General features: G+C 34.9%; 2 protein-coding genes across 2 annotated transcripts; one reads left to right on the top strand and one right to left on the bottom strand.

The window, feature by feature from the left end:
• The first annotated feature begins 217 nt into the window (after positions 1–217).
• LOC106143187 (plexin-B) lies at positions 218–9,960 on the top strand. Its single transcript, XM_013345207.2, has one exon. The coding sequence runs from the start codon at positions 358–360 to the stop codon at positions 6,043–6,045; it is 5,688 nt and encodes a 1,895-aa protein (XP_013200661.1). The 5' UTR covers positions 218–357; the 3' UTR covers positions 6,046–9,960.
• LOC106143170 (abhydrolase domain-containing protein 2) lies at positions 9,957–25,892 on the bottom strand. The gene is made up of 7 exons (XM_013345187.2): positions 25,574–25,892; positions 23,891–24,063; positions 20,953–21,120; positions 17,172–17,355; positions 16,059–16,253; positions 14,224–14,378; positions 9,957–13,284 (listed from the first exon to the last, which is right to left on the bottom strand). Exons 1-7 carry the CDS (start codon positions 25,726–25,728, stop codon positions 13,013–13,015), a joined length of 1,302 nt encoding a protein of 433 aa, XP_013200641.1. The 5' UTR covers positions 25,729–25,892; the 3' UTR covers positions 9,957–13,012.
• Between the last annotated feature and the right edge of the window lie 293 nt (positions 25,893–26,185).

Below are 26,185 nucleotides of genomic sequence, written 5' to 3'. Positions count from 1 at the left end.
CGTGCGCCCACTGCCCCCACTAAGGGTAGACAGATACTTCGTCGCAATAGTTACTTTTGCGTCCATCGTTATTGAACGTGAGAACTGTAATGAGAATATTTGGAGTGTGGATCCCAAAATGTGCTCGCCATCATTCTCATCTTGAAAAATCCTCTCGCGATGTCTCGTGTGAAGAGTGGAGCATGGCAACATTTTTGTCTATGCTTTGTATGTCATATTGTCGTCGGCATCGATGGATGCTTTTACAAAATTACATTTATTTTTGTAAGCCAAAAATGGGTTGAAACTGAATTAAAAACATTACAGTGGTTGTGAGAAAGTGAAAATATTTATTTGCAGACTGCTTAAGATGTGATCATGGCTGGTTTAACGACTCTATTAGTCATAACATTGTGGCTTCGATGTACAATAGTATACGGATACGAGTTTATATCACAATATCCTAGCAATCAACAGAATGGGTCATACTATTTCTATCATCTGGCCGTCGACAGAGCCAGCGGACAAGTTTATGCTGGTTCTCTGAATTGGTTACATCAATTGAGCCCCGACTTGAAACCCATTCATGTTATACGTACGGGGCCTAAGCTCGATAATCCTATGTGTCATGCTAGCGGCTGTACTTCTCCTGATATAACAAGGACACCGATTGATAACGTCAATAAGATATTAGTGATAGATCAAGAATCCAGGATAGTGATAGCATGTGGTTCTGTGGCCCAAGGCTCTTGTTATAAATACAAGTTAGGTGACCTCTCTGCGGAGCCCGAGTTCGTCGCTGTGAGTGTTGCGGCTAACGATGCTGATGCTTCGACTTATGCATTCATTGGCCCTGAGAGGTATAACTCTTGGGATCGCTCCAATGTCCTTTATGTTGGCACAACATTCACAAACATTGGAGAATACAGGCACGATGTCCCTGCCATTTCTAGCCGGGATCTCATGACGCTGGAATTAGCTCAGTTTACATTTTCAAAACAAAGTTTGATCCAAATAGATGTTAAATACAGAGATAACTTTTTGGTGCAATATGTTTATGGATTCAATGCCAGCGATTATGCATATTTTTTGATAATTCAAAAACATTCCCATTTGGCTGGTAATGAAGAGCTTGGATATGTGTCACGTTTGGCTCGGACCTGTGTGAATGATGACAACTACAATAGCTATACAGAAGTAACACTTGAGTGCCATGTTCGTGAAGAGACAGTTAATGGCAAAAGTGAACTTGTCAATTACAATCTTGTTCAAGATGCAAAAATAGCCAAAGCTGGAGCAAGTTTGGCTTCACAGCTTGGCATAAAAACTGGAGATTCTATACTGGTAGCAGCTTTCAGCCCTTCTAAAGGTATCACAAATGAGCCTATGTCAAAATCAGCTATATGTGTTTTTTCTTTACAGGAGATAGAAATTAAGTTTAATGAAAATGTCCATATGTGTTTTAATGGTAGCACCAAAGCCCGCAATATGGGTTACATATCTGGAATGATATCTGATGGTAAATGTCCCAGTGTGGGCTCTACTGGCAATATACTTAACTTTTGTGAGGTAGGTCTTAAAATAAGTGGTTTGTATCCTATTAAAACTAGGTCTGTTATTCATTGGAATGATACACATGTAACATCTGTAACCATGTCTGTGACTGGATTGCACACCGTTGCCTTCTTGGGCACCAATGATGGTATTTTAAAGAAAGTGTTAATTGATGCTGAAGAAGCATTAGAATACTCAAGTGAGGAATTATTGCCAGGCCAGAGGATACTGCCTGATACAACATTATCACCATATCGTAAAACCTTGTATGTCTTAGCTCGGAATTCCATTGTCCAAATACCTACTGAAAGATGTGCTGAACATGGAAATTGTTCCTCCTGCTTGGAGTTTAATGACCCTCATTGCGGTTGGTGTTCTCTGGAGAAACGTTGCACTGTTCAGAGTATGTGTCAAAAAGGTACACAAAGTGCTCCTAGGTGGCTTTCCCAATACACTGGTCAACAATGCATTGACTTTGAACAAATCTTACCAGATAGAATATCCATGAATGAATTCACAACAGTTCAGCTTATTATAAGAACACTTCCAGAGTTACCATTTGGAGCAAAATACAAATGTGTTTTTGGAAATACTCCTCCAATTGATGCAGCAGTTACTTCTAATGGACTAGCCTGTCCCACCCCTGATATTAAACATAGGCCCAAAATTCCAACAAACCAGGACCATGTCTATGTACCCCTTTCAGTACACTCATCTGAAACCAATAAAGATTTTGTTTCTAGGAACTTTGCTTTTTATGATTGCTCCAAGCACACAACATGTCATTCTTGCATTATGAGTGAATGGGCATGTAATTGGTGTATTTATGATAATAAGTGTACACATGAAACATCTACTTGTCAAAGAACTATCATCAGTGGAGAGAACAATCCAACCAAACTACTGAATCATGGAATTGGTCATTGCCCTCGCATAAGGCAATACAAGAAGCCCATCCTACTGCCAAATAATGTACCTAAGGAATTGGAATTGGAGGTTGAGAATTTGCCTCATTTGCAACCTGGACACACTGGATTTCAGTGTATTGTGAGTATTGAACTTGCTAATATGATATTACCTGCTAGAGTTGAATCTAATCATTATATTGTATGTGATAAAACTACATATTCTTATGAAGAAGATGTCGGAGAATATAATGTCAGTGTTAAAGTTGTTTGGAATCATAAGCACTACATAGACACCATAACAATAACACTATATAAATGTGAAATTCTTGGATCTCATAGAGAACATGCTGACTGTTCACTTTGCATCACCCGTAATTCCATTTACCAGTGCACATGGTGTGGTAACTCTTGTTCCTACAGTGAGTCTTGTCTTGAGAACCCAGTAACAGAATGTCCAAAACCCAGAATTGATATGATAAAACCTTTAAGTGGCCCTATAGAAGGTGGGACGATAGTGACTATTGAGGGCAGTAATCTTGGTCTTCATGTGGAGGAAGTCACTGGCAAAGTTCGTATTGGTGATGTGCTCTGTAAAATTGTGGATTTTGAAGTATCTGTTAGTATAACATGTCGGACAGGACCTTCAAATGTTTCAACTGTTGCTCCAGTCATTGTAGAAAATGATGCAGGGTATACAGAATCATCTGTGTTATTTAGCTACAAAGATATTAAGTTACAGGGTATTTATCCTGCCCTGGGACCAATGTCAGGTGGAACTCAATTAGCCATTGGTGGACAACATTTAAACATTGGTTCCACTGTATCAGCTTATTTAGATGAACTGCCTTGTGCTGTTAATAAAACACAAACTTCTAATAATAGACTGATTTGTATCACTCCCAAGGCTAATTATCCTAGAGTGATTCACACACTGACAGTAGCTATTGATAATGCAAATCGCACTTTGTCTGGTGATTTATTTAACTATACAGCAGATCCAACTATTATGGAAATAAAACCACTCAAAAGTTTTGTATCTGGTGGAAGAATGATAACAGTTCATGGTACTAATCTACATACAATACAAAAACCATTAATGAAATTATATTACAATAATGAATTGTTACCTGTTAATTCTACAGCTTGTACAGTGCTGAACTTAAATCAGATGGAATGTCCAAGTCCAGCTATAAATGAAAAATACAATGAGATCATTCAAGCAACGAAATCACAAACCAGTACTCCACAAATAGCTATGAAAGTTGGTTTTGTAATGGATAATGTTGAAACCATGCATGATTTGGAAAAATATTTTAACCCACCTAGAACTCATATGGTGTTTGTTGAAGATCCTCATGTCTATCAGTTCCCAAATAGAATCAAATTGTATAAAGGCGATCCATTAGTAATAGAAGGTGAAAACTTAATAAGAGCCAGTGATGAAACTGATGTTATTGTAACTATTGGCACTCAACCATGTAATGTCACTAGTCTCACCATGCAGCAGTTGCTTTGTACACCACCAGAAATTCAGCCTGCTAACACGGATGAAAATGGTGTGCAAATATCAGATATAAATCTACCTCTGGTTGTGGTAAAAATTGGAAAAAACTTACGATTCCCGATTGGATACCTGCATTACGAATTGTTGAGAAATTACAATTTTCCCCCAGAAGCTATAGCTGGAATCGCTGCCGGCACTTTCTTTTTGGTTCTCATATTTATGATAGTTTTAGTCATGTACAGACGTAGAAGTACAAAGGCTGAGAGAGAATATAAAAGGATTCAAATACAAATGGACACTTTGGAAAGTAATGTACGACTTGAATGTAAGCTCGCTTTTGCCGAACTTCAAACTGATATGTCTGATTTGGCAGCAGATTTGGAACATTCTGGCATTCCCACATTAGACCACGTAAACTACGTTATGAAAGTATTTTTTCCAGGTGTCTCGGATCACCCAATATTGAATGTTCAGCGACAATTTATTAATGCTCCGCGAACCAATTATGATGCCGCTATGATCCAATTTGAACAACTTCTTAATAACAAATGTTTCCTTCTGTCATTTATAGACACATTGGAGTCTCAAAAATCATTCAATATACGAGATAAAGTAAATGTTGCTTCACTTTTAATGGTTATTCTTATGGGCAAAATGGAATATGCTACAGATATTTTAAAGTCTTTGCTTTTGCGCTTGATAGACAAATCTGTTTGCAACAAACATCCTCAGCTGATGCTGAGGAGAACTGAGAGTGTAGTTGAAAAAATGTTGACCAATTGGATGGCTTTGTGTATGTACTACTATTTGAAAGATTATGCAGGTTCTTCATTATTCCTACTGTTCAAAGCGATCAAGCATCAAATAGAGAAAGGTGTGGTTGACGCTATAACACATGAAGCGCGTTATTCTTTATCGGAAGAAAAACTATTAAAAGAACAAATCGATTATCAAACTATAACTCTCCATATTATACAAGATGATTTTGATGATAAAGTTCAATGTAAAGTTTTAGATTGCGATAGTATATCACAAGTAAAGTCCAAAATACTTGATGCCTTGTTTAAAAATACCCCATTTTCTTTAAGACCTTCCGTCCATGAAGTCGATTTAGAATGGCGACATGGCAGAGGCGGCCACGTAACTCTGCAAGATGAGGATCTTACAACAAAAACTGTTAATGGTTGGCGTAAATTAAACACACTGGCACATTATGGTGTTAAAGAATCTGCGGTGATGTCTCTTATATCTCGCCAAAATGATAGTTTTAACACTCCTTATAAAATACCCTGTAAAAATTGCACCGGAATATATTGTACGAACTCTCACATAAAAGTATATAATAATGATATATCTGACCAAAATGTTCATTATTATCATTTGGTGAAGCCTATCGAGTATCAGCATATTGTTAATAAAACATCAGAACATAGCCACAAAGCTATTCCAGAAATATTCCTCACAAGATTATTGTCGACAAAAGGAACGGTACACAAATTTGTCGACGACTTTTTCGGTACGATCCTCACCGTTAATGAGGTATTGCCGCCGGCCGTCAAATGGTTATTTGATCTATTTGATGACGCGGCAAGAGCCCATGGCATTATGAATCCAGAAGTTGTACATGCGTGGAAATCTAATAGCCTGCCGATGAGATTTTGGGTAAATCTCATAAAGAATCCAGATTATATATTTGATATTAACAAAACTGCTACAGTAGATTCGTCATTGTCAGTCATTGCCCAAACATTCATGGATGCGTGTTCACTAACAGAACATCGGTTATGTAAAGACTCTCCATCCAACAAATTACTTTTTGCTAAAGATCTTCCTACATATAGAGATATGGTGATACAGTTTTATCAGTCAGTTTCTCAGTTGCCTCAAGTTACAGACCAAGAGCTAAGTACTTCTATGCAGCAACTCTCGGTAGAACAATTAAATGAGTTTGATACTTTATCTGCCTTAAAAGAGCTGTACATCTATGTCAGTAAATATAGAGAACAAATTATATTAGGACTAGAGAACAAAATGCACTTAGCTCATAAATTAGATAATATAGCGTGCACAATGGAAGGCGACCCAACATCTATATGCTGACTATATGATACTACAAGCTACGATTTAATTGCATTTACATAATTTATTTATATGATATCTATTTTGTAAAAAAAAAGCTTTAATTTATTCTGAAATACTCAGATTTTAAACCGATGTATATTATAAAGACTGTAAGATATCATTTCCATAAATATAGTTAGGATGTTAAAAAGTGTTATTTTGAATAAATATGGAAACTTAATGATGTTAAGATAAACGCCTACTGCATTTTGAAAATACTCAATATTTTTGTCACTTTTCATCCCGGATTGATGAAATACTGACATACTACCAGTTTTTGTAAGCATTTACTCTCCCAGTGGCCATATTTTTGTGTCCATAAAAATTATAAAATTAATACTTAATATGATTTGTTTAGCTGTGGCTCTCTTTTTATTTGTGAAAATTATAGATCTGACTATTTATTGCAGTACCTATTTGTAAATTTTTATTGTATATCTAAAATACTTTGTATAACAATTGATGTGGTTAAGCTAAGAGCTCTTTGTTGGTAGCATTTGTGCAATGCACGTCTACGTACGTACATACGTACTGTGCAAACTTTCGACGATAGTCTGAAGTACTGAAATGCTGGTGACAAGAAGCTTTTTTTGTATGTGTAAAGATTGTAAGTCATAAGTAAGTAGTGTCCGACCGAAGGTCTATTTTTGGCCGAAGCCGAAGCCGAAGCCGATTAATCGGCTATCGCCACAACCTTCGGCCGAAGCCGAAGCCGAAGCCGAAGGTTTATATTCTCTCAGCACTCAGTAATTAATTTTGTTCAATATTGTCTACAAGCTACAATTAATATTAAAATCATTTCAAAACCTCAATATTGAAGGTTTATATATTGACTGTTTCATATAGAAGTTGATGATATCAAAGAGGTGGTTGGTTTAGAGATAAACTAGCTGTTGCCCGCGACTTCGTCCGCGTAAATTTCGAGTTGAATTTTAATAATACAGTCAGATACAGACAGACAAAAAATGTAAAAAAAAAATTCTCTATCCGTTTCAGTCAAAATATTAAATGTACAGAAAAAATATTTTTACCGTTTTATTATATGTAGTATTTTGATTTTCAGTTTTTTTACATAAAATACTAAAACAATACAAAAAAAATATATTTTTAAACGGTTTTATTTAGCTCACCCCGTTTGTTTTATTTATTCTTGGGTCAAATTTAGTAATTCAAATTTCACCCTCTTCCTGTCAACCGATTAATCTGAAATTTTGTATACACTTTGGATTTTGGTGACAATATAATTATGTTTATTCATTATCATTATAAATTCAAGATGGCCGCCGTTACAAAATGGCGGATAATTTCGGTTTCATTAATCCCATCAATATGGGTATCAAATGAAAGGGCTCAACAAGCAGAATACAATATACTATAAAAAATTGAAATCCAAGATGGCGGCCTCTACAAAATGGCGGATAACTTAGGTTTTATCAATCCCATCAACATGGGTATCAAATGAAAGGTCTCAACAAGTAGAATACAATTTACTATTCAAAATTAGTACCTGAGTATTAAACAATTGAAAATAAATATTAATACGCCCTTATTAATATATATACATAACTAAATGACTGTTAAGGTATCTTTTAATATATTATTAAGTTGTCGCATTCAATAAGGTCAAGCCTACGTGGCTCTTAGTAGAGTAAGATCTTTGCAGGGACTACGTATAGAGGAGTTGGACTGCAATAAACTAACGGGCAAGAAACCTTGCAATAATGAAACACTAAATGAATTAAACAGAATGCGAAATAAAAACTAAAAACTAGAAAATAAAAATAGGTAAAAAAACTTTTTAAGTTAAACGGTTTTATGTTAAACATACATTGCAATGTTTAATATAAATGTACTAAAAACCAAAAAATAATAAAATAGATACAGTCGTGGGAATTATAAACATATGCATAGACTAGACTAAAATAAAACCGTGGGGCACGTCAATTGTCTACAAATTATAGACTTAATGTGCGATAGAAGAATCGTTTAATTCGTCGTTAGGCAGTTGGCCCGCAGACGGTGCGCAAATTACTTACTATTTTGCTGGCTAGCGAGGAATCGTTTCACTGCTCGTAGTTTGTCTTTAATCGACAAAACTTATGATAAAAGTACTACTCGCTCAACATTATGAAACCCTAAAACTCGCTTAATCGAGCTTGCTAACTTGTTTCCACATTCTAGCCCTACTTATCACACGTCCATCGTTGTCGGTTGAACAACTGCCTAATTATAGTGTAACATTACAAAACAAACATTTTAATCAACGATTGTAGACAATTGACGTGCCCCACGGTTTTATTTTAGTCTAGTCTATGCATATGTTTATAATTCCCACGACTGTATCTATTTTATTATTTTTTGGTTTTTAGTACATTTATATTAAACATTGCAATGTATGTTTAACATAAAACCGTTTAACTTAAAAAGTTTTTTTACCTATTTTTATTAATAATAAAAAATATCTTGTAATTGTTGGGATTCGAACTTGGACCGCCAACTTCACAGTCTCACGGGCTAACCACTGGACCATCGAAGCCGTTGCGTTGGTGTCGAAATTAAAGTAGACTACATAAAAGACTGAATGGCCACGTTCAGCTATTTGACTTAATGATAGAATTGAGATTCAAAAAGTGATAGGTTGCTCGCCCATCGCCTAAAAAAGAATCCCAAGTTTGTAAGCCCATCCCTTAGTCGCCTTTCACTTATATTTATATGTTATAGGTATAATGTCTTCGTATAATGATAAATGACTTTGAATTTTTAATTTCGTAACTTATTTGCCGGCATACTGATGCCTTGAGTTCATTCAAATGTCTATAACTTTTTTTTTTGTGAACCGATTTTGATGAAACAAACTTTTAATGTTATTCTGAGTTAAAACAAAGCAATTGGTGAAAGTTTGAAGTAAATCGGTTTAGTACTTTCGGAGATAATCGTGATCATACATACAGACAGACAGACAAGAAATTAAAAAAAAATATTTTTGCTTTCTATTATTCATTCTAAGTGTCCCTCTATCCATTTCAGTCGAAAATACTAAATGTACAGACAAAATATTTTTACTGTTTTATTATATGTATAGATAAAAGTTTGTGATTTACCTACTGGTAAAAATAATGATTTGATTTCTTACAAAAACACTCGTTTAAATACACGTACGGACTTGTTTTGATGCATGCAATCAGCAATGTGATATTTTGACAGTGACTCCCCGCCGCCTCATGACTTTCGTAACAGTTCGTTCAATCTCGACGGTCGCTCGGACCTTCGGCGAAACCTTCGGCTTCGGCCGGATTTTGGGCCGAAGCCGAATGTTTCGCCGAAGGTGGATTTTTTGGCCGAAGGTGGCCGAAGCCGAAGCCGAAGCCGAAGCTTCGGTCGGACACTATAAGTAAGGAAATGTGATAATATTTGTATTTGGAATATTGATAATAATTATTTATACCTTTAAATATGTATTCGATCTCTGTCAGTACTAAATAATTGTTTTTGAATTTATGTATTTGTAATGATCTGAAATTCACTAAATCGCACTTAATTTATAATTGATTCACATGTTTATGTCAAGTGTTTCTTTAATGCTCGTGATCTCGTGTCTATGATTGCTCAATTACTTTGATTTAAAATGTATTTCTCATAAAATAAAAAAAAACAAATATTTTGTTCTCAGGATTTGCTCATTTGGTTATTTTTAGGAAATTCACTTTAATAATTTTAATATTCCATTTACAAAATATTTTAAGGTAGCTTTAGATGTAACTTGTTAGATAATAAGCAGCGTAAATTCACCCGTCTCTTAAAATTTTATATTATTGACTTAGATTATACTTATTTATCGATCTTTTTGTAATGAATAATTTCAACATGAATGGGATAATTGAAAAAAAAAATTGTGTTTCATTTTCACATTAGTATTTATTACATTTAAGTGAATACCTTCTTAAATCATCACAAGCTATTTAACTTCTCAAAATGGCAGGACATAACACAAACAAATTTCCATTGAGTCTTTTAAGAAAATGCAGAAATAAACACCTAAGTATCCTTTTGTGCGTCCATTTTGAACTTTGTACATTTAAATTTGCCGATACATGTCATAAGCAGTACACTTTTTGTTTTATCTAAGACAATATGTTTAAATAAATCTGTAAAGGCTCCGGCCCGGGTTGGAATTTCACGGGAAAACGTATCTACCTACTTTATAACAGAACAATCAGATACTAACATGTATGCATTGTTATAAAAATTGTATTTCTTTCATTCTTATACATATTGTCATTAAATCAGTGCAACATTTATCACGCAATTTAAAATTGAAACTACAGGATGTCATTGATTTTTAATGAAATTAATCAATTGACCATTACTGTGTTTTACTGCTAACGATTTTTTTATACAAAATTTGTGTTTCATGTTAACAACGAAAAGAAATCTGTCATAATTTTAGAATAAAATAAAACAATACAATCTAAAAAATAAATATGGATAAGATTCAACAGAAATTGAGTTGTGGTAAATGTCACTTTCCCAAATTTTGAAACAAAAAAAAATGGATTAAGAGTTCGGATATGCGAGCAATACAGAGTTTGTAAAAAATAGTATCTAATTTAAAACATCCTTCTTTTTTAAAGACGGTAAATTAAAAATACCTGTTTCGACAAAGAAAGGCAACTGTAATTTGAATACATCTTCATGAGTTCAGTTCAACTGAACCAAGGCATAAATTCGTTGAACAAAGTTTTGATTATTAACTCGTACAACAGCAGAGCGAACACTAGAATATAATTTTCAATTAGGCATTTTGAATAGACTAGCCTCATTTCGTACAAAAATATACCTTGTATCAAATATGGTCATAGTATATCGTTGTTTATAATATTAATCCAATATAGTTCGAGATTACACATCTACAAAGCTCGTTTAACATAACATTCGTGTAATTTTAATCAGACAGCGAAGCATTGCTTTTATGCCACTTATTGGAGGCATTGAAATTTTTAACATTTAATACAACATTAATAAATTAAAATTTGTGCAGAAATAAAACAATTTCCTATTCAACATTCATACGAGTGATGTTCACAAATACGGCGTGTCCATCTCAGTACTGGCTCAACTCTCCATGTGAACAAAATATCAGTCGTGCATATTATTATCCCAGTGCTACGCTCGTAGAGCTACGCTCTACGAACACATTGTGACGCCTGCTAGGACGTGAGGTCTGACATTTATAAAGCCTCACTGTTAAAATTCTTTATTTACACATTGTATAAAAGTTCCGTTCCATCCGTTCACCTAGTCCTAGCAAGAAGGCATCCTTTATGTTAAGAAAGTGTTAGAAAAAATATCAACTGGATTATTCCATCGACAATTCAATGCCAATAATATGTAACTACCTAATTGGCGTACTTTTCTTTAAGTCGTCGCATACCATAGCACATCTTATCAAACGCCAGTCTTAACAACATCACATTATTTGGATAACAATATTTATTAGTTAAATATCTATACAATATACATACATAAACACGTTCTACAACTTTCTTTGAAAGAACAAAATGCACATGAAGAAATGCACTGGAATTTTCGCATATATATATACACTAAGTAGGTACATTAAACACCCACTGGCAATCTTCTAAGAAACAGTAACTGCAAAAATATATCTTTTTTAAGGCCATAGCAACATTTTTTCAAATTTTACACTATGCAAAATTATTGACGATCTTTTTCTGCAGTTGGTGCCGTCAAATGTTTTCTCATTCGAAACAAACTGCTCCTGGCAAAACATTTAATTTTTCATATATTATTGGGATTTATATGATTGGGATTTAATTTATCTTTATTTGAAATAACGATACGACCGAATCTGTTTCTCCTATATTCCAATAGATTGGGCAGAAATTGAACATTTCAAATTAAATTAGTTGGTCGCTTGCTTTGTCATCAGAGCCAATTAGAAATCTCATCTCATCACAATCAAGACAATGAGCTTGAAACTTCAAACATTCGTCTACATGGAATGCTATATTATCAACATGTAATTAAATGTACTATTTATGCCTGCAGCAAATATCAAAACTTTTTTATATAAGGTCGGAGAAAATTTTCTTGTCGATATCTGAAAAATTATAATTCGTTGACAAGACTGAAATAACAAAATAATTTTATAGACCAATAAAAAATATGAATATATATATTTTTTATTTTAACTTGTTAAAAGAACCTTTTCTCCGATCTTATATTGCAATATATAAAAATTCTACAAATGTCCTAAATTTAACATTTTTAATTTCCTTTTTTTGTTTTGTATTTTTTATGCACCCACGAATAAAAGAATTCGAAGATAATTAAATAAATAAGAATTCTATGATAAGTACATAACATAATTGCAATAAATATCACATTTTATAATCTCCGTTTGATCAGCGTGGATAAATGTACCTATCTATATTGAAATTTAATAACACTTGTAACACTTGGGTTTCATAAAGAAATTTTAATCACAGAAATCTACCTCATTTATTCACACTGACCAAAATACAACGAAATAACTAAACGAGGCCATTTCGCTCAACAAACATGTAGTTATCTAAAAATTGTACCTGTACAATTTTCAGACACTACATATGGGTACCTAAACAATAAAAGTACATATAAAATTCGAACGGTTAGGCTTTGGTAAATACCGTTTATTTTGTACAGACACTTTCATCAGTTGCTCACAGAGTCGCTCAATTTGCGTAAGTAATATGTATGGTTAGAGAACCGTCGTTTCATTTTCCTCACACTGGTAATGTTTTTCATAGTTCTTCTGAAAGTGCTTCATCTCTTTTCAATGTTCTTTTTCAGCATTATTAACTAAAATTATGTTTTTCAAAACAATTCTCCTTCCGCATATATTATATTACGCGCAGAATCTTATAATTATTATAAAATAGGCCTATTATACATTAGTGAGCTTTACTTTTTCTAAGGGGTCTCTATAAACGATGGTCGACGATTTGATAAGGTCAGGTTCGTCGTGGAAGACGCTCGCTTCGCTGTCGCTGTGGGCGGTTTGGGGGCACTTGTTGTGGGCCATGAGGAGCCCCCCCGCGAGGCCCACCAAGGCGCGGTCGAGCCACGTCACGGGATTGGCGTACACCAGCCCCCCCTCGTAGAAACCGAGGTGGCCGCCGTGGGCTAGTTCGAGGTACATGGCTTTGTCGTGTGAACCTGGTGAGTAATAGACAAACCATGTAAACTTTGTTCATTATCTTGCTGGCAGGAAGATACGGAGATGGCAAATCTGTTATTGAAGTTCCTACATTTAACGACGCCATTTAAAAGAAAATAAGAATTTCATTGATAATTTTCACTTTCTTCATATTTTTCAATGAATCTTTTATTTGTATGCGTATATGTTTAACAAGTTGACGCTCTTTAGCAGTTAGTCTCAGGTTTTATAGCTATCATTAGTAGACCAAGAAATATAGACCTCATGGCCATTAACTAAGAAATCAATTTAAGTACCTAATTATTCTCGGTAGCCTTTTATATGACGTGTTGTTATTTACTGAAAACAATGACTAATTTTATGATAAACATAAGACAGCACACTAAAGTTATCGACACCTGGCGTGATACGTAATCGTATATATTTGTATAATCCAGCGGAAACTACTGACAAATAAAAGGCGGCACTAAGATAACATTTGATTGTCATGTTACTGTGGAGGTTTTTAATTACATCACTGTAGATAATAATATCCATATGGCGTTAAGTAAAATATATTTTGAATTATTTCGTTTTCATATTCGGCTAGAACAGGAGATTAAGCAGTAATGAGTGGTAGTAGACAAGGGCGCCAGCTGATAGGTAAACCAGTAGCCCGCTGATCAGGCAATATTATTTAGCCAAAAAGAAAACACTATGAGGGGTGGGAAGAGAAGCACAAAACCATACTAAACCATAAAAAAATATCTTATAGCCTCATTATGAGCTAACGATGAATATACATAATACCTACGGCCATAGACATAATGTAATCCTAGTTTTACCTAAACTTCCATGGAGAAGAGCCCGGGGTAATCTTTTTTTACCATGATCCGGGATTGCATTGGCTCCATTAAAAAAACCCAAAGGTCTTTAAAAGTGAAGATGTATGTACTTACTGACAAACTCCCTGATAGTTGGCAATAGCGGTTCAGGAACTATTGGGTCGTCCCGCGCATTTACGAATATCATCGGTGTCTTTATATTCTCCAAGTAAAAGTACGACGAACTCCACTTGTAAAGATCGCCCACCGATTCAAATCCGTGCACTCTCCTGAAAAAACAAACAAATGTTTAATATTAAACCGGGTATCTCTTGCAAAGTTCCAAAATATAAATGCTTACTAGAATAAATAAGGGAAAATACCGGTTTTCGACCTTTAACCAAGTTATCGTAGCGGGGGAAGCCCCTGGAATTAAAATAAAATCGCTATGTAAATAGAAACTAACTACATACATCCCGTAGCGTCGCTTAAATAAATGTTGTTACAAAATTACATACCTAGATGTCTTTATCCCTTACGGAGTATACCTCAAGGGTAGACAGTTATCAAATTTGTTATGTACCATACAAATGCTCGTTGTTTCTCCAATTTCTATTTGATTCAGGGGTAAATATTTTTAATATGTTTTCTTTTTATTATAATCAATAATTTTTACCTATATTTCGTAAATAAGACAGATTGTAGCATAATTCTATATTATATTCTACCTATTTATTCTTTTTTAATGTGTATATATTTGTATTCTCTCATCTCTCTAGTCAGTTGAAGTATTTTGTTATGGTTTACATCATGTAGGGATAGTTGTTTGTAATTACATAACAATGTCAACGACTCTTCCCTTTGAAGTTAATAGAGCATGCAATTAACGCAGCTTCGGCTTCGGAGAATCATGGCCTAATGGGATTGATAACCGTCAATAGTAATCGTCACGGTCGCTTCACATAATATCTTATTCAAGTATTTATCACACATCAATGGTTTCGTCTGTCAAGAGTTACTGGTAAGATAAGAACGGCTATCATTTAACAGGCAAACTCTGATAAAACTGACAAAGTTGTTTTTGTCGCGCCAAAAGAAAACATAAAAAGGGATGATTCAACAAAACAAGTAGGTAACCGGAATCCTATAACCGTAAATTATATATATTCTCCTTATACTTGATGAAGAGAGTTATGAATGTGGATGAAGCGAAGGAAGTATGCAGAGATCGTGACAAGTGGACAGATGTACCCTCCGGGAAAAAGGAGTGATTTTATGTATGTATGATATATTTCGGCAGTTAATTTATATTAATAATGATGTGCTCTAAACCATATTAGATAGATAGATAAAATGTTTATTCGACAGTGCTATAAAGACAAACAAGTAGCAAGTCGAAATGGTCATATTATAAGCGCACAAGAATAATTAAGGGAAAATACCGGTTTTTGACCTTTAACCAAGTTATCGTAGCGGGGGATGCCCCTGGAAATAAAATAATATCGTTATGTAAACAGACGCGATCGCCTTCTCGTCCAAATTGTACCGACTGTTTGTCTCTTGGCTAAGCAGCACCCTCCTGTGTCGCGTTATGACGTTTTGTTGGCTGTTATTATGTACAAATTATGTGGGAAATCTTACAAACCTGGAATAGGCCTCATCGAGATCAGGCAGGGTTCCGGCCGACACGATCGCCTTCTCGTCCAGATTGTACCGGCTGTTTGTCTCTTGGCTAAGCAGCATCCTCCTGTTTCGCGTTATGACGTTTTGTTTGCTGTTATTATGTACAAGTAATGTGGGTAATCATACAAACCTGGAATAGGCCTCAGCGTGATCAGGCAGGGTTCCGGCCGAGACTAGGTTGTAGGCATCGGCTCTTTGTCTTTTGACTAAGCAGCATCCTCCTGTGTCGCGTTATGATGTTTCATTTGCTGTTATTATGTACAAGTAATGTGGGAAATCATACAAACCTGGAATAGGCCTCATCGAGATCAGGCAGGGTTCCGGCCGAGACGATCGCCTTCTCGTCCAGGTTGTACCGGCTCTTCGTATCCGGACTGAGAAGCATCCTCTTGTGTCGAGTTATGATGTTGCGATAGTTGTCTGTCATTATGTACAGGTACACGCGACGGAAGTTTTGCCATTGGAGCAAATATACCATGTTGCTGAAATAAAATGTTTGAATTATAAACATTTATTTAATTGAATTACACACGAAGGGATCGTGGTCACACTACCGGTAAATATTGGTTGTCATAGTACCATGGTGGTGCCGTCAGTAAAAAGTAGGTACTATAAGTACTTAGTACCTACACTCATTTGAACTTAACTTCGGGGTTCTTCCCAGCCAGACCAACCGGTACAAACACAAGAAGTATAAAAATATCGTAAATAATCTAAAAATCCACGAAACTTTTTAAATTAACAAGCGAATTCGTTTCAAGACAATCGTTTCATTAACTTTGTTTTTAGCGGAACCCGAGCTTTGAAGCTAAGTACCTATGTATCCTGGAAAAGATATGATAACCAAGAGATTTGATGAACCATTTATTTCAATATTTTTAAAAGATATTTCAAGCGACTAAAACATTCGAGAATAAAATCCTCGAGTATAAAGTACGACCATAAAATCGATAACAGAGCTGCGTCATAATTCAATGTTCTCGTGGCCGATGTGCGGAAAATTATATCATATCATTACTCATTCAGTACATCGTTAATGCGACAATAGCGAAAATTGTTCAGTCCTTGAGAAGAAATAACATTCACATTGTGAAAAATGTGAAAAAGTGAAAAAAAAAACAAATAATACTGTGTGATATCATTATAAGGCGTAAACGAAGTAGTCTTGGGTGTTTAAATTTCATATCGATAATCAGTGGATATCGCTTAATTACTCATTAATTTAACAACACCGGAGACCGCACAATTCTTTAAACTCACAGCGTTCAAAATAATTATTTATAGAAGAATTAGTCATAAAATAAGCTTTACCTTAGTGACAACCCTGAATTCACAAAACATTGCAAAAATTGCGTCTCTAATTAAAAAAGCAGAGAACGGTAATTAATTATGGAACTTACTCAATCGCGTTGTATCCCTGACAGATGGAAATTCCCCCGATAATGTTAGAGGGCCTCTTCCGATCCTCGCCTAAATATTTGGTAACAAGATTGCCACCAAGACTGAATCCGACTAGAATTATCTTAGTGTTAGGATATCGTTCTAGAAGATTCTCTATCATGTAGTTGTAGTCATCTGTGTGGCCTGAAATGAAAAAAAAAATGTTATCAGACTGGCTTTTGCTCCAGGGCATTATTAAACCTTCCTAAAATTCTTCCTTTACGGATAGTTACATCATCAAAACACTTAGTCACCAATTACCTGAAATGAAGATTGTATCGGAATCCGTTTCAATTAGCCATATTCAAATTCATTCTTTACGTAAGCTTACATTTTATAAATTAATTGATTTGCTAACGTAGGAACACACAGGTAGGTACACAGCAAAAAGTATGGAGGAAAAGCAACGGGGTATTGAAAGCCATACAGAGTGCACCTAAAGCTAAATATCTTTTAATGTACAGAATTGTCATTCAGAACAAACCGAAAAACTTTAGTATCCAAATTGCGTATCCTTCTTTTCAATTATAATAGTCTAGCATGTGTATACAGATCTCAACATTACACAAATACCTAAACAAGTTATGTCATGTGATGCGATGTGATACTCGCATATCATTGTGGTGTGGACACTTTCACCAACCTATCCATAATAGTACTTTACTGTTGCCTCTGCCGAGGTGCGGAAGTGAATCTACCTATATATTTGTTTGTTACGTAAGCTTTCACAGCAAAAATATTCTTAAAAGTCTTTATAGATAACAAATATTATGAACTAGATGTAATAAAATATTACGTTCACTGGAAATTACCAAGAAGAATGTACAGTTATCGAATGAAGAGACCGTGAGCAGCCGACCTAATCGTGAAAGTGGTTTTAATAATATAAATGTTAGTATAAGTATTTTTTTATTGATCTATAATCTTACTACCTACTGCGATAAATATAGAAATATATCAAGTCACATTTTTCATTTACCAAATTAACTTTAACGACTTATCAACTTTGTTATATGTAACTAGGTTAATAGCATCAAACACCCTAATGTATTATACCATCTTTGAGTATTTCTAACTGTTGATAATATCGCTAACTAGATAATCATTATGAGCTTCTGGATGAAGGTGACAAAAGGAAATAAAGTATCCAAAATTTTGAGGACATACATTATTATGCACAAGTTAGTACTTGTGCAGTAGTACTGTAGTCAGTATAATAGAAACTACAGTATAAATAAAAATAAGCACTCATGAATATATTTCAATGATATCTAGCAAAATCTTATTTGTATTAAAATAAAAAAGAATAAGAATTGCTAATTAGTAACGTGCAAAATCTTTTGACTGATTTTGTGAGATTGACTGAATTCAAGGTCATATGGTTTACTTGAGCTAGACTTCAAAGAAGAAGTTGACCTATAACTGATCCAACAACCGAAAGTCGTAAAAGCTGAATTTTGGCATTAGTTCTCTGCCCATTTGCTTCGTAATAACGGATTACCCTTACATCCTACGAAAACTGGAAGATGGAACAGCGGGATTTCACGCGTGTGAAGTGAAGTTGCGTGCAAAACCTGATTAGGTATTACGTAGTACCGATTATATTTTCCGCTTGACCATCACTGAAATATAGAATAGCATTTCGTGTTTAGTTCGGTGGGTTACATGAACAATTGCATTAAGCATGAGCAACAAACAGTTTCGTTGCATGTGATTGAATGGTGAAATATACTAGATTTACTTTTTTTTACTCGTGGAGTTTTCCCGCTAAGTCAATATAATCCGGATGGTCATGTGAGACTTGAAACCACAAAAAAATAACTGTGCTAACTACATTGGAACGTGTACTTATTCCTGTATTCTCATTCCATAAGCAACCAATAAAATTCTTGCAGCTAAGCTGCAGCCGTGTGATGGTATGGCGAAATATCGATTGTTTACAATTGCTTAGTCGATGAATAGAAGGACAAATCGACATATGCCTTGATCTCATAAGACCTAAGACAATATGCTACGGAGCGGCATCAACATTATCAACAATGTAAAATCTTTTAATTAGAAAAGCGACGGAAATATGTGATGTAGGTAAAATAGTTTTTTCTAATATCTCTAAGTTAATTAGAAATTAATAATTATTTGGAGAACGAATCCACAAGCAAATTTTGTAAATTGTTTGCTTTTATTTTGCACATGAGACATCCGATTTCTACCTTGCTATTTTCTAAAGCTGTCGCTGGAAGAGTTGGACTGAGAATTGTAAAAGCAATGAAACCTTATGTCATAGCTTAAATTATTAGTAAGGTTTAAAAAAATTAATTTGTAGAAGATAAGCTTAAAATAATAATCAAAACTACAAAATTTTGCTTCTTTAAAGTTGATTAAATAATTATTACGTTAAAAGCAAATCATGAGAATGAACACCTCAAATAGTTAGTCATAATTTTGCATATCAGTGTGAATATCGCAATGACTCACGCACGGCGCGTTGTAAATGCGGTAATACACAAATATAGAGGAAAGTATAATTCTATTGCCAACGGATTAAAACGAATTTTCTAGGCGCCGCAGAGTAGGCAGCTGGTGATTATGTAATATGATCAAAATACATAAGACTTGAGACAATAATTAAACCCTTAATAGCCGTTATTTCTGTATAGGTAGGTAATGTAGTTATTTATAAATTCTAGGATAAGTTCAATTTCCAAGTCTAAACTATAAGAAGACTTTTTGGACTCCTTTTTTTCGAAGTACCACATAGCTAGGACGATGAGAAGGGGCAATAGTTCGCAAACTGCCAAAACTTGGATTAGTTTTTAAGAAAATATTCTAGAAGCAAATAATCTGGTGCCATCTTCACAACTTTGCACTAATTTTTCTTATGTACCTGCGCCTCATGAAGAATAAATGATTAGAAGTTTAGATTTAGATGATAGATTAGTTTAAGCGTTAAAGAAATTAGCTCTTCCTTAAAGAAACGACAGGCACGACATATTGATACGACGATTGCTGGTTGAAGGCTATTAGTATTCATAGTAATATAATACTGGCTTAAGTTTACTTCAATACTACACTACTAGCTTTTAATTGAATCTATAAGACCCTTACTCACCGTACTAAAATATCCTGTGTCCGGTGACCGGCACGCTGTTGAGAGCGCCGATGTGGTTGAGCACCGCGCACCTGTAGCCATGGCATTGCGAGTAGTGGACGTATGTGCGGATGTACACGCTCCCCGAAGGGTTGATGTAAAACCAGCGTCACACTCACCGTACGAGAAAATCCTGTGTCCGGTGACCGGCACGCTGTTGAGAGCGCCGATGTGGTTGAGCACCGCGCACCTGTAGCCATGGCATTGCGAGTAGTGGACGTATGTGCGGATGTACACGCTCCCCGAAGGGTTGATGTAAAACCAGCGTCACACTCACCGTACGAGAAAATCCTGTGTCCGGTGACCGGCACGCTGTTGAGAGCGCCGATGTGGTTGAGCACCGCGCACCTGTAGCCATGGCATTGCGAGTAGTGGACGTATGTGCGGATGTACACGCTCCCCGAAGGGTTGATGTAAAACCAGCGTCACACTCACCGTACGAGAAAATCCTGTGTCCGGTGACCGGCACGCTGTTGAGAGCGCCGATGTGGTTGAGCACCGCGCACCTGTAGCCATGGCATTGCGAGTAGTGGACGTATGTGCAGAAGTACACGCTCCCCGAAGGGTTGATGTAAAACCAGCGTCACACTCACCGTACGAGAAAATCCTGTGTCCGGTGACCGGCACGCTGTTGAGAGCGCCGATGTGGTTGAGCACCGCGCACCTGTAGCCGTGGCATTGCGAGTAGTGGACGTATGTGCGGATGTACACGCTCTCCGACGTGTTGCCGATGCCGGGACAGATCGCGACAGTCACGTCATCTGCATTAAAATTAAGCCAATATTTAATCACATACATATTTAAATTTAACAGTAGCGGAACACGTTTTACTGTGTGGTCCAAATATTTAGGTTAATAATCTTCTTTACTATCCATGCCAATCTTAGGCAATCTTATGAATTAAAAACAACATTTCCTAATCAAGGTAGCAAGAAATAAGTAAACATTTTGCTTTTGCACACAAATTGATATATTAATATTTGAGACAGCTGATATACCTACTTAAATTAAAATTAAAAGCGAAATTGTTTAAGTTGAAGTAAATTGTTTATTTACACAACTACCTACCTACATAATGTACGTGCAAATTTATGATGACAAGGTATTAAAATTAACTGCTACTATGTTATTACGTATGTACTGTAATAATATATAATATTTTTAATCGTAAAAATCACGTAGAATGTAAACAAATAAATAATTTAAAGAATTACTCAAAACGACTACAAAAGTGAGTCTTTTATTTTATTGATCTGAGAATAAATATTCGTCCATGCGTGCGGCCAATACTTTACACAACAAACTTCATATTGCTAAAGTATTGGAATGTAAACAAAACCAGTTATTACAGAGTAGATTTTCACAAGAGTAAGTTTTGTAACAGTCACACAGTTCGAGCGACTGGCGACGCGTGGTGAGCTTGACCTTGTTCACTATCTTGTATTGATAACATGTCTGGATTCCAGACGATTAGAAAATTCGCATCTTACATATAAATGCTACATAAAGTTCTAGATCGTTTTTATTATATGACATCATAATAATACACCTTTGTAAACACACGCATTCAGTTTAAATATTTATGTACTTATTACATATTGTAATTATGATTGAATTACTTTCTTTCTAATATATTTTTTATATTTATTTCACTTTACATTGAGATAAATGAATGTCTGAAAGCTTTTTAAAGTAGTAGCTTTTTGAAGTACTAGCCCAAAGTACTGGCCGAAGTAGAACTAATAATTGAGATTTTCTTGTTTTAATGTAAACGGCAGACTAAGAATTTTCTATCTTTTAAATTCACATACCAAATACTAGACACGTGAAATTATATAAAATTCGATTCAGTAGTTCATCGATAGCAAACATAGCTATTTAAATTAATATTTGTAATTTATTTTGTCTCAGAACAATTTTTACTTATATTTTACTTGAAATTAAAGTGAGTACATACCTAATACATTTTATTACACAAAACTATCAATAATTAGTTAATGAATAAAGAGGAGAATGAACAAACACGTCCTGCATTGGAAGGTATAGGTAGTAGTTCATTTCATAACGACGAAATGAATCCGAATTACATCATCAAAAAAATACAAAGCAGTATTGTAATGTGTACATCACTTTAGAAACAACAATACCTACTATATTTTTAGAATTCTTAATTAGGCAAATGAAACAAAGTTAACTAAGACAATGCTCAAGAAACAAAGAAGTTTCTTACAAAACAATAACATTTATAAAACAACTATTTTCATGATAATGTTTTGTAGAATAGATTTTTTAAATATTTAGTTGTCTTTTATTGACATTATAATTAGATAGACACAACTACAACAAATCAACTTAAAGATTTAAGGTCAAGATTATTATTTTTTTGTTTATGTAGTTACCAATCTTATAACTTCAGATTTTTAAAGATCCTATCGAATATGATTTAGGTTCCCCTACAAAAGTACGAAGCGACTCGCAAGTCGCGACTCCCAAGTCGCTTCGTGTAAAAACACCCAATCCAGGTCAAAAGGCGCACCTCGGGCTGCTTGCAAAGAAGTGAGGATGTGAACAGAACTACCGATAGGAGGAACAAGCTACAAATTATAATGAAACTAAAGGACTGGCTTTGTGCTGTAGACGCGGCAGATAACCTGATTGTATATATTTGCATTACACACGGCCTGTTTGTAAAGTAAACATCTAAAATCAGGTTGCTGGCCCGCGAATGTTCTCTGTAATCATAGCCGTAAATGTGTGAGAGACATGCCTCTCGGCTATACTATGGGAATAGTGGCATACAATTTAGCGTAGGCTTCACTTGATATTATCTTCGTTCAATGAGTACCTACCTACTTTCACATCATTCTGAGTGAAGTGCATAGCCTTGTGAAGGTTTAAACAAATTTTGTATTAAAGATAGGGACTGAGTACCACCATGTATTAGGAAAAGGATTTCTTCTTTCATAAATTATCTCAAGGTATTTCCGATTGCAAGAATGCATCCAAATGAAAATTTACTTGCTTAGATCATATACGAACTCACACGACTTGCATGGATAAAATTGCGCATGTTTATTACGAAAATATAAAAGATTTAAAAAATTTTAAACATCAGAAAAACGCATCTGATATAATTTACACGAGTTATTCGGTTCCGGATTCCCAAAATCTGATACCCTAGTTGATCTCTTTTATTTATATTTTAATAATTTTCTGTTCCGTTTTAATCCGCCATTCAGTAGGAAATATTTCAGAGTGGATCAAATGGGACAAAAGTATTAATAATAATGAAGTGTGGATCCGTTTGAAAGGTCAGACCGGAATATGGGCCCGTGTAGCGTGACTTCGTCCGAACTAGGTCTGACCAACGAAGGACCGAAGGTCCCTCAGCTCGATCTATCAGACAGGAGCAATGAGATGCGACCGCCAATGGGCCAATACAGGCATCACACGCGGCAATCAGGCTGTGCACATAAAAAAGCATCTCCTAAAATTTACACGGGAGGTAATCTAGTTAGGTAGGTATCATACCTTCATGTTCAGATCCAACTGGTTCATACAGATCGTAGGTAAGTGTAGACCTATCAGGCAGGACCAATGAGATTCGACCGCCAATGGGCCACGGGCATCGCACGCGGCCGATCAGGCTGTGAAGAATGGTCTGAACATGACCGCTAAAGCCCCACAGTCGAGTTGGTATATATCTATAAAAATACAACACATGTTAGAGATTTTCACTTAATATTTTTAAGTGTTGGTCATGTGAATTAATTAATAAAGAAACATAATTAGATTGAGGGTTGTCGGTACCTAACTAATTTTGTTAAAATAATGTTTAGATATTATAAGATGTTAGGTGTGATGTCTATTGTAACTTGAGGAACCTGAGTTATGAAATTGGACTCATCATACACATGAAAATAGTGTATCTAGCATAATTTAAAGTAAAAGAAAATATACTTAACAATAAAAAATGGCTAGTTACAATACTTTATTAAATAAGTCATAGAACCTCTTATATTAAAACAAAAATGTACAGTACTAAACTCATTAAAGTATAAATACTTCATCATAAAATAATTCAAGATTGACTAAGTTTTATGTGACTGCCTGCTTCAAGGCTGAATTAGCATGAATGACTCAATAGCAGGTCACTTGGCTGATTTGGGGCTTAATTGACTAGTTAACATATTATTCATGAGGCTATAAATAAACCCAAAAGTATTACCAATGTTTCTGAAGGCATGTATATTTTGCCCTGTAAATTATAGCCTAGAATTCCCCTACTGAATTTCTTCCTTAGTATTCTGTATATACCTAATGACTGACTAATAAAAAAGATGACTAATAAAAACTTTTACACAAGTGCTTTAAAAAAATCCCTACATATTGGTTGTTAACAGACAGCCAAGTATAAAATCTCAGGCTCAGGTAGCCTACACTGAATTTTTTTTATCAATTAACCATCTCTTCGTACTCACTATGTACATATTATTTTATTAAGTTACTAGAGGCCGCCCGCGACTTCGTCCGCATGGAAACCCTATCAATCCCGCGGGAACTCTGGGATAAAAAGTAGCCTATGTGTTATTCTGGGTCTTCAGCTACCTATATACCAAATTTCATGGTAATCGGTTCAGTAGTTTTTGCGAGAAAGAGTAACAAACATCCATACAAACTTTCGCCTTTATAATAGTAGTAGGATTAAAAAGTATTTTCTCTGTATATATGCTTAAATTGGAAAGTTAAGGGTTTTGTTTGTTTGAAATGTTGACAAGAGAGTTTCCTGAGGAAGGAATCAATAAATGCTACTTGTGCAAAGCCGGATATTGTAGTTAGGTAGTAACCAAATTTCTCAAAATATTGACATTTTAAATATATTAAATAATATTATAACCATTCAAGCAGTTTAAGTGATCTCTAAGCATGCTGATTCATGCAAAATATACATGAAAAAGGAGTTATTTGATAAATTAGGTTTTTGAAACAATGTAGCAATTGTTTGATATGAAAATCGTGAAGCTATGTTCTCCCAGCGACCTCCTACTAACATATTCAGAGTTTTAAGAACTTAATAACTTTACTTTTATCTTTTTATTATTCTCATAAGATTTTTTTAAGATGTTAATGAATTAAATTGTAGCATTGCATGACATCATCAAACAAGTTGATTATTAAGGGTCACAATATAAAAGTTAATTCAATAGTACTTACTGTTCATTGAGAAACGGTGAAATAAATAATATGTTCTCAATAAAATTTCTATCCTTTCCATAAATCACTGGTTTTTGGGCCTGGCTGTTAACATTTAATATTCGGAAAAGTATACACAGTATAACTGCGACAACAGCTAAAAGAACGGTTGACATTGTTAAGCACTCAGATATTAGGAGATACTTTTAAGCATGAGAATAAATATCTACATAATCGCCACGATATATCACTCCCTGAAATTTAGAGGAAGTAATATTAATTAGAGAAAAAAACAACCACCTCTCACACGACACAAGAGAAACTGGCTGATTGAAGAATTGTAGTGGAATTGAATTGTGACATTGACGTTGACAGTTTTCGATTCTCACTACTAATTTCTAGAACATTTATCTATGGGGCATGGGACAAAATGAGACCAGATTTAAAAACTTAACACGAGATCAACACACAAAAAATATGTATCGTCTATATTTATATGTTTGTGATCTTAGGGTTCGTTCAAACCATTGAATCAATGCGAGAACAAATTTCTATATAAAATAGGCTGCGGGTTCCGTGCGGGGCATTAACTAGGTACATACATAGGATAGGTACTCTAAGAGTGTGGGGAGA

Source organism: Amyelois transitella, chromosome 2, assembly GCF_032362555.1.
Source record: "Amyelois transitella isolate CPQ chromosome 2, ilAmyTran1.1, whole genome shotgun sequence".
NCBI lineage: Eukaryota > Metazoa > Arthropoda > Insecta > Lepidoptera > Pyralidae > Amyelois > Amyelois transitella.
This window is presented reverse-complemented; position numbering and strand designations above follow the sequence as displayed.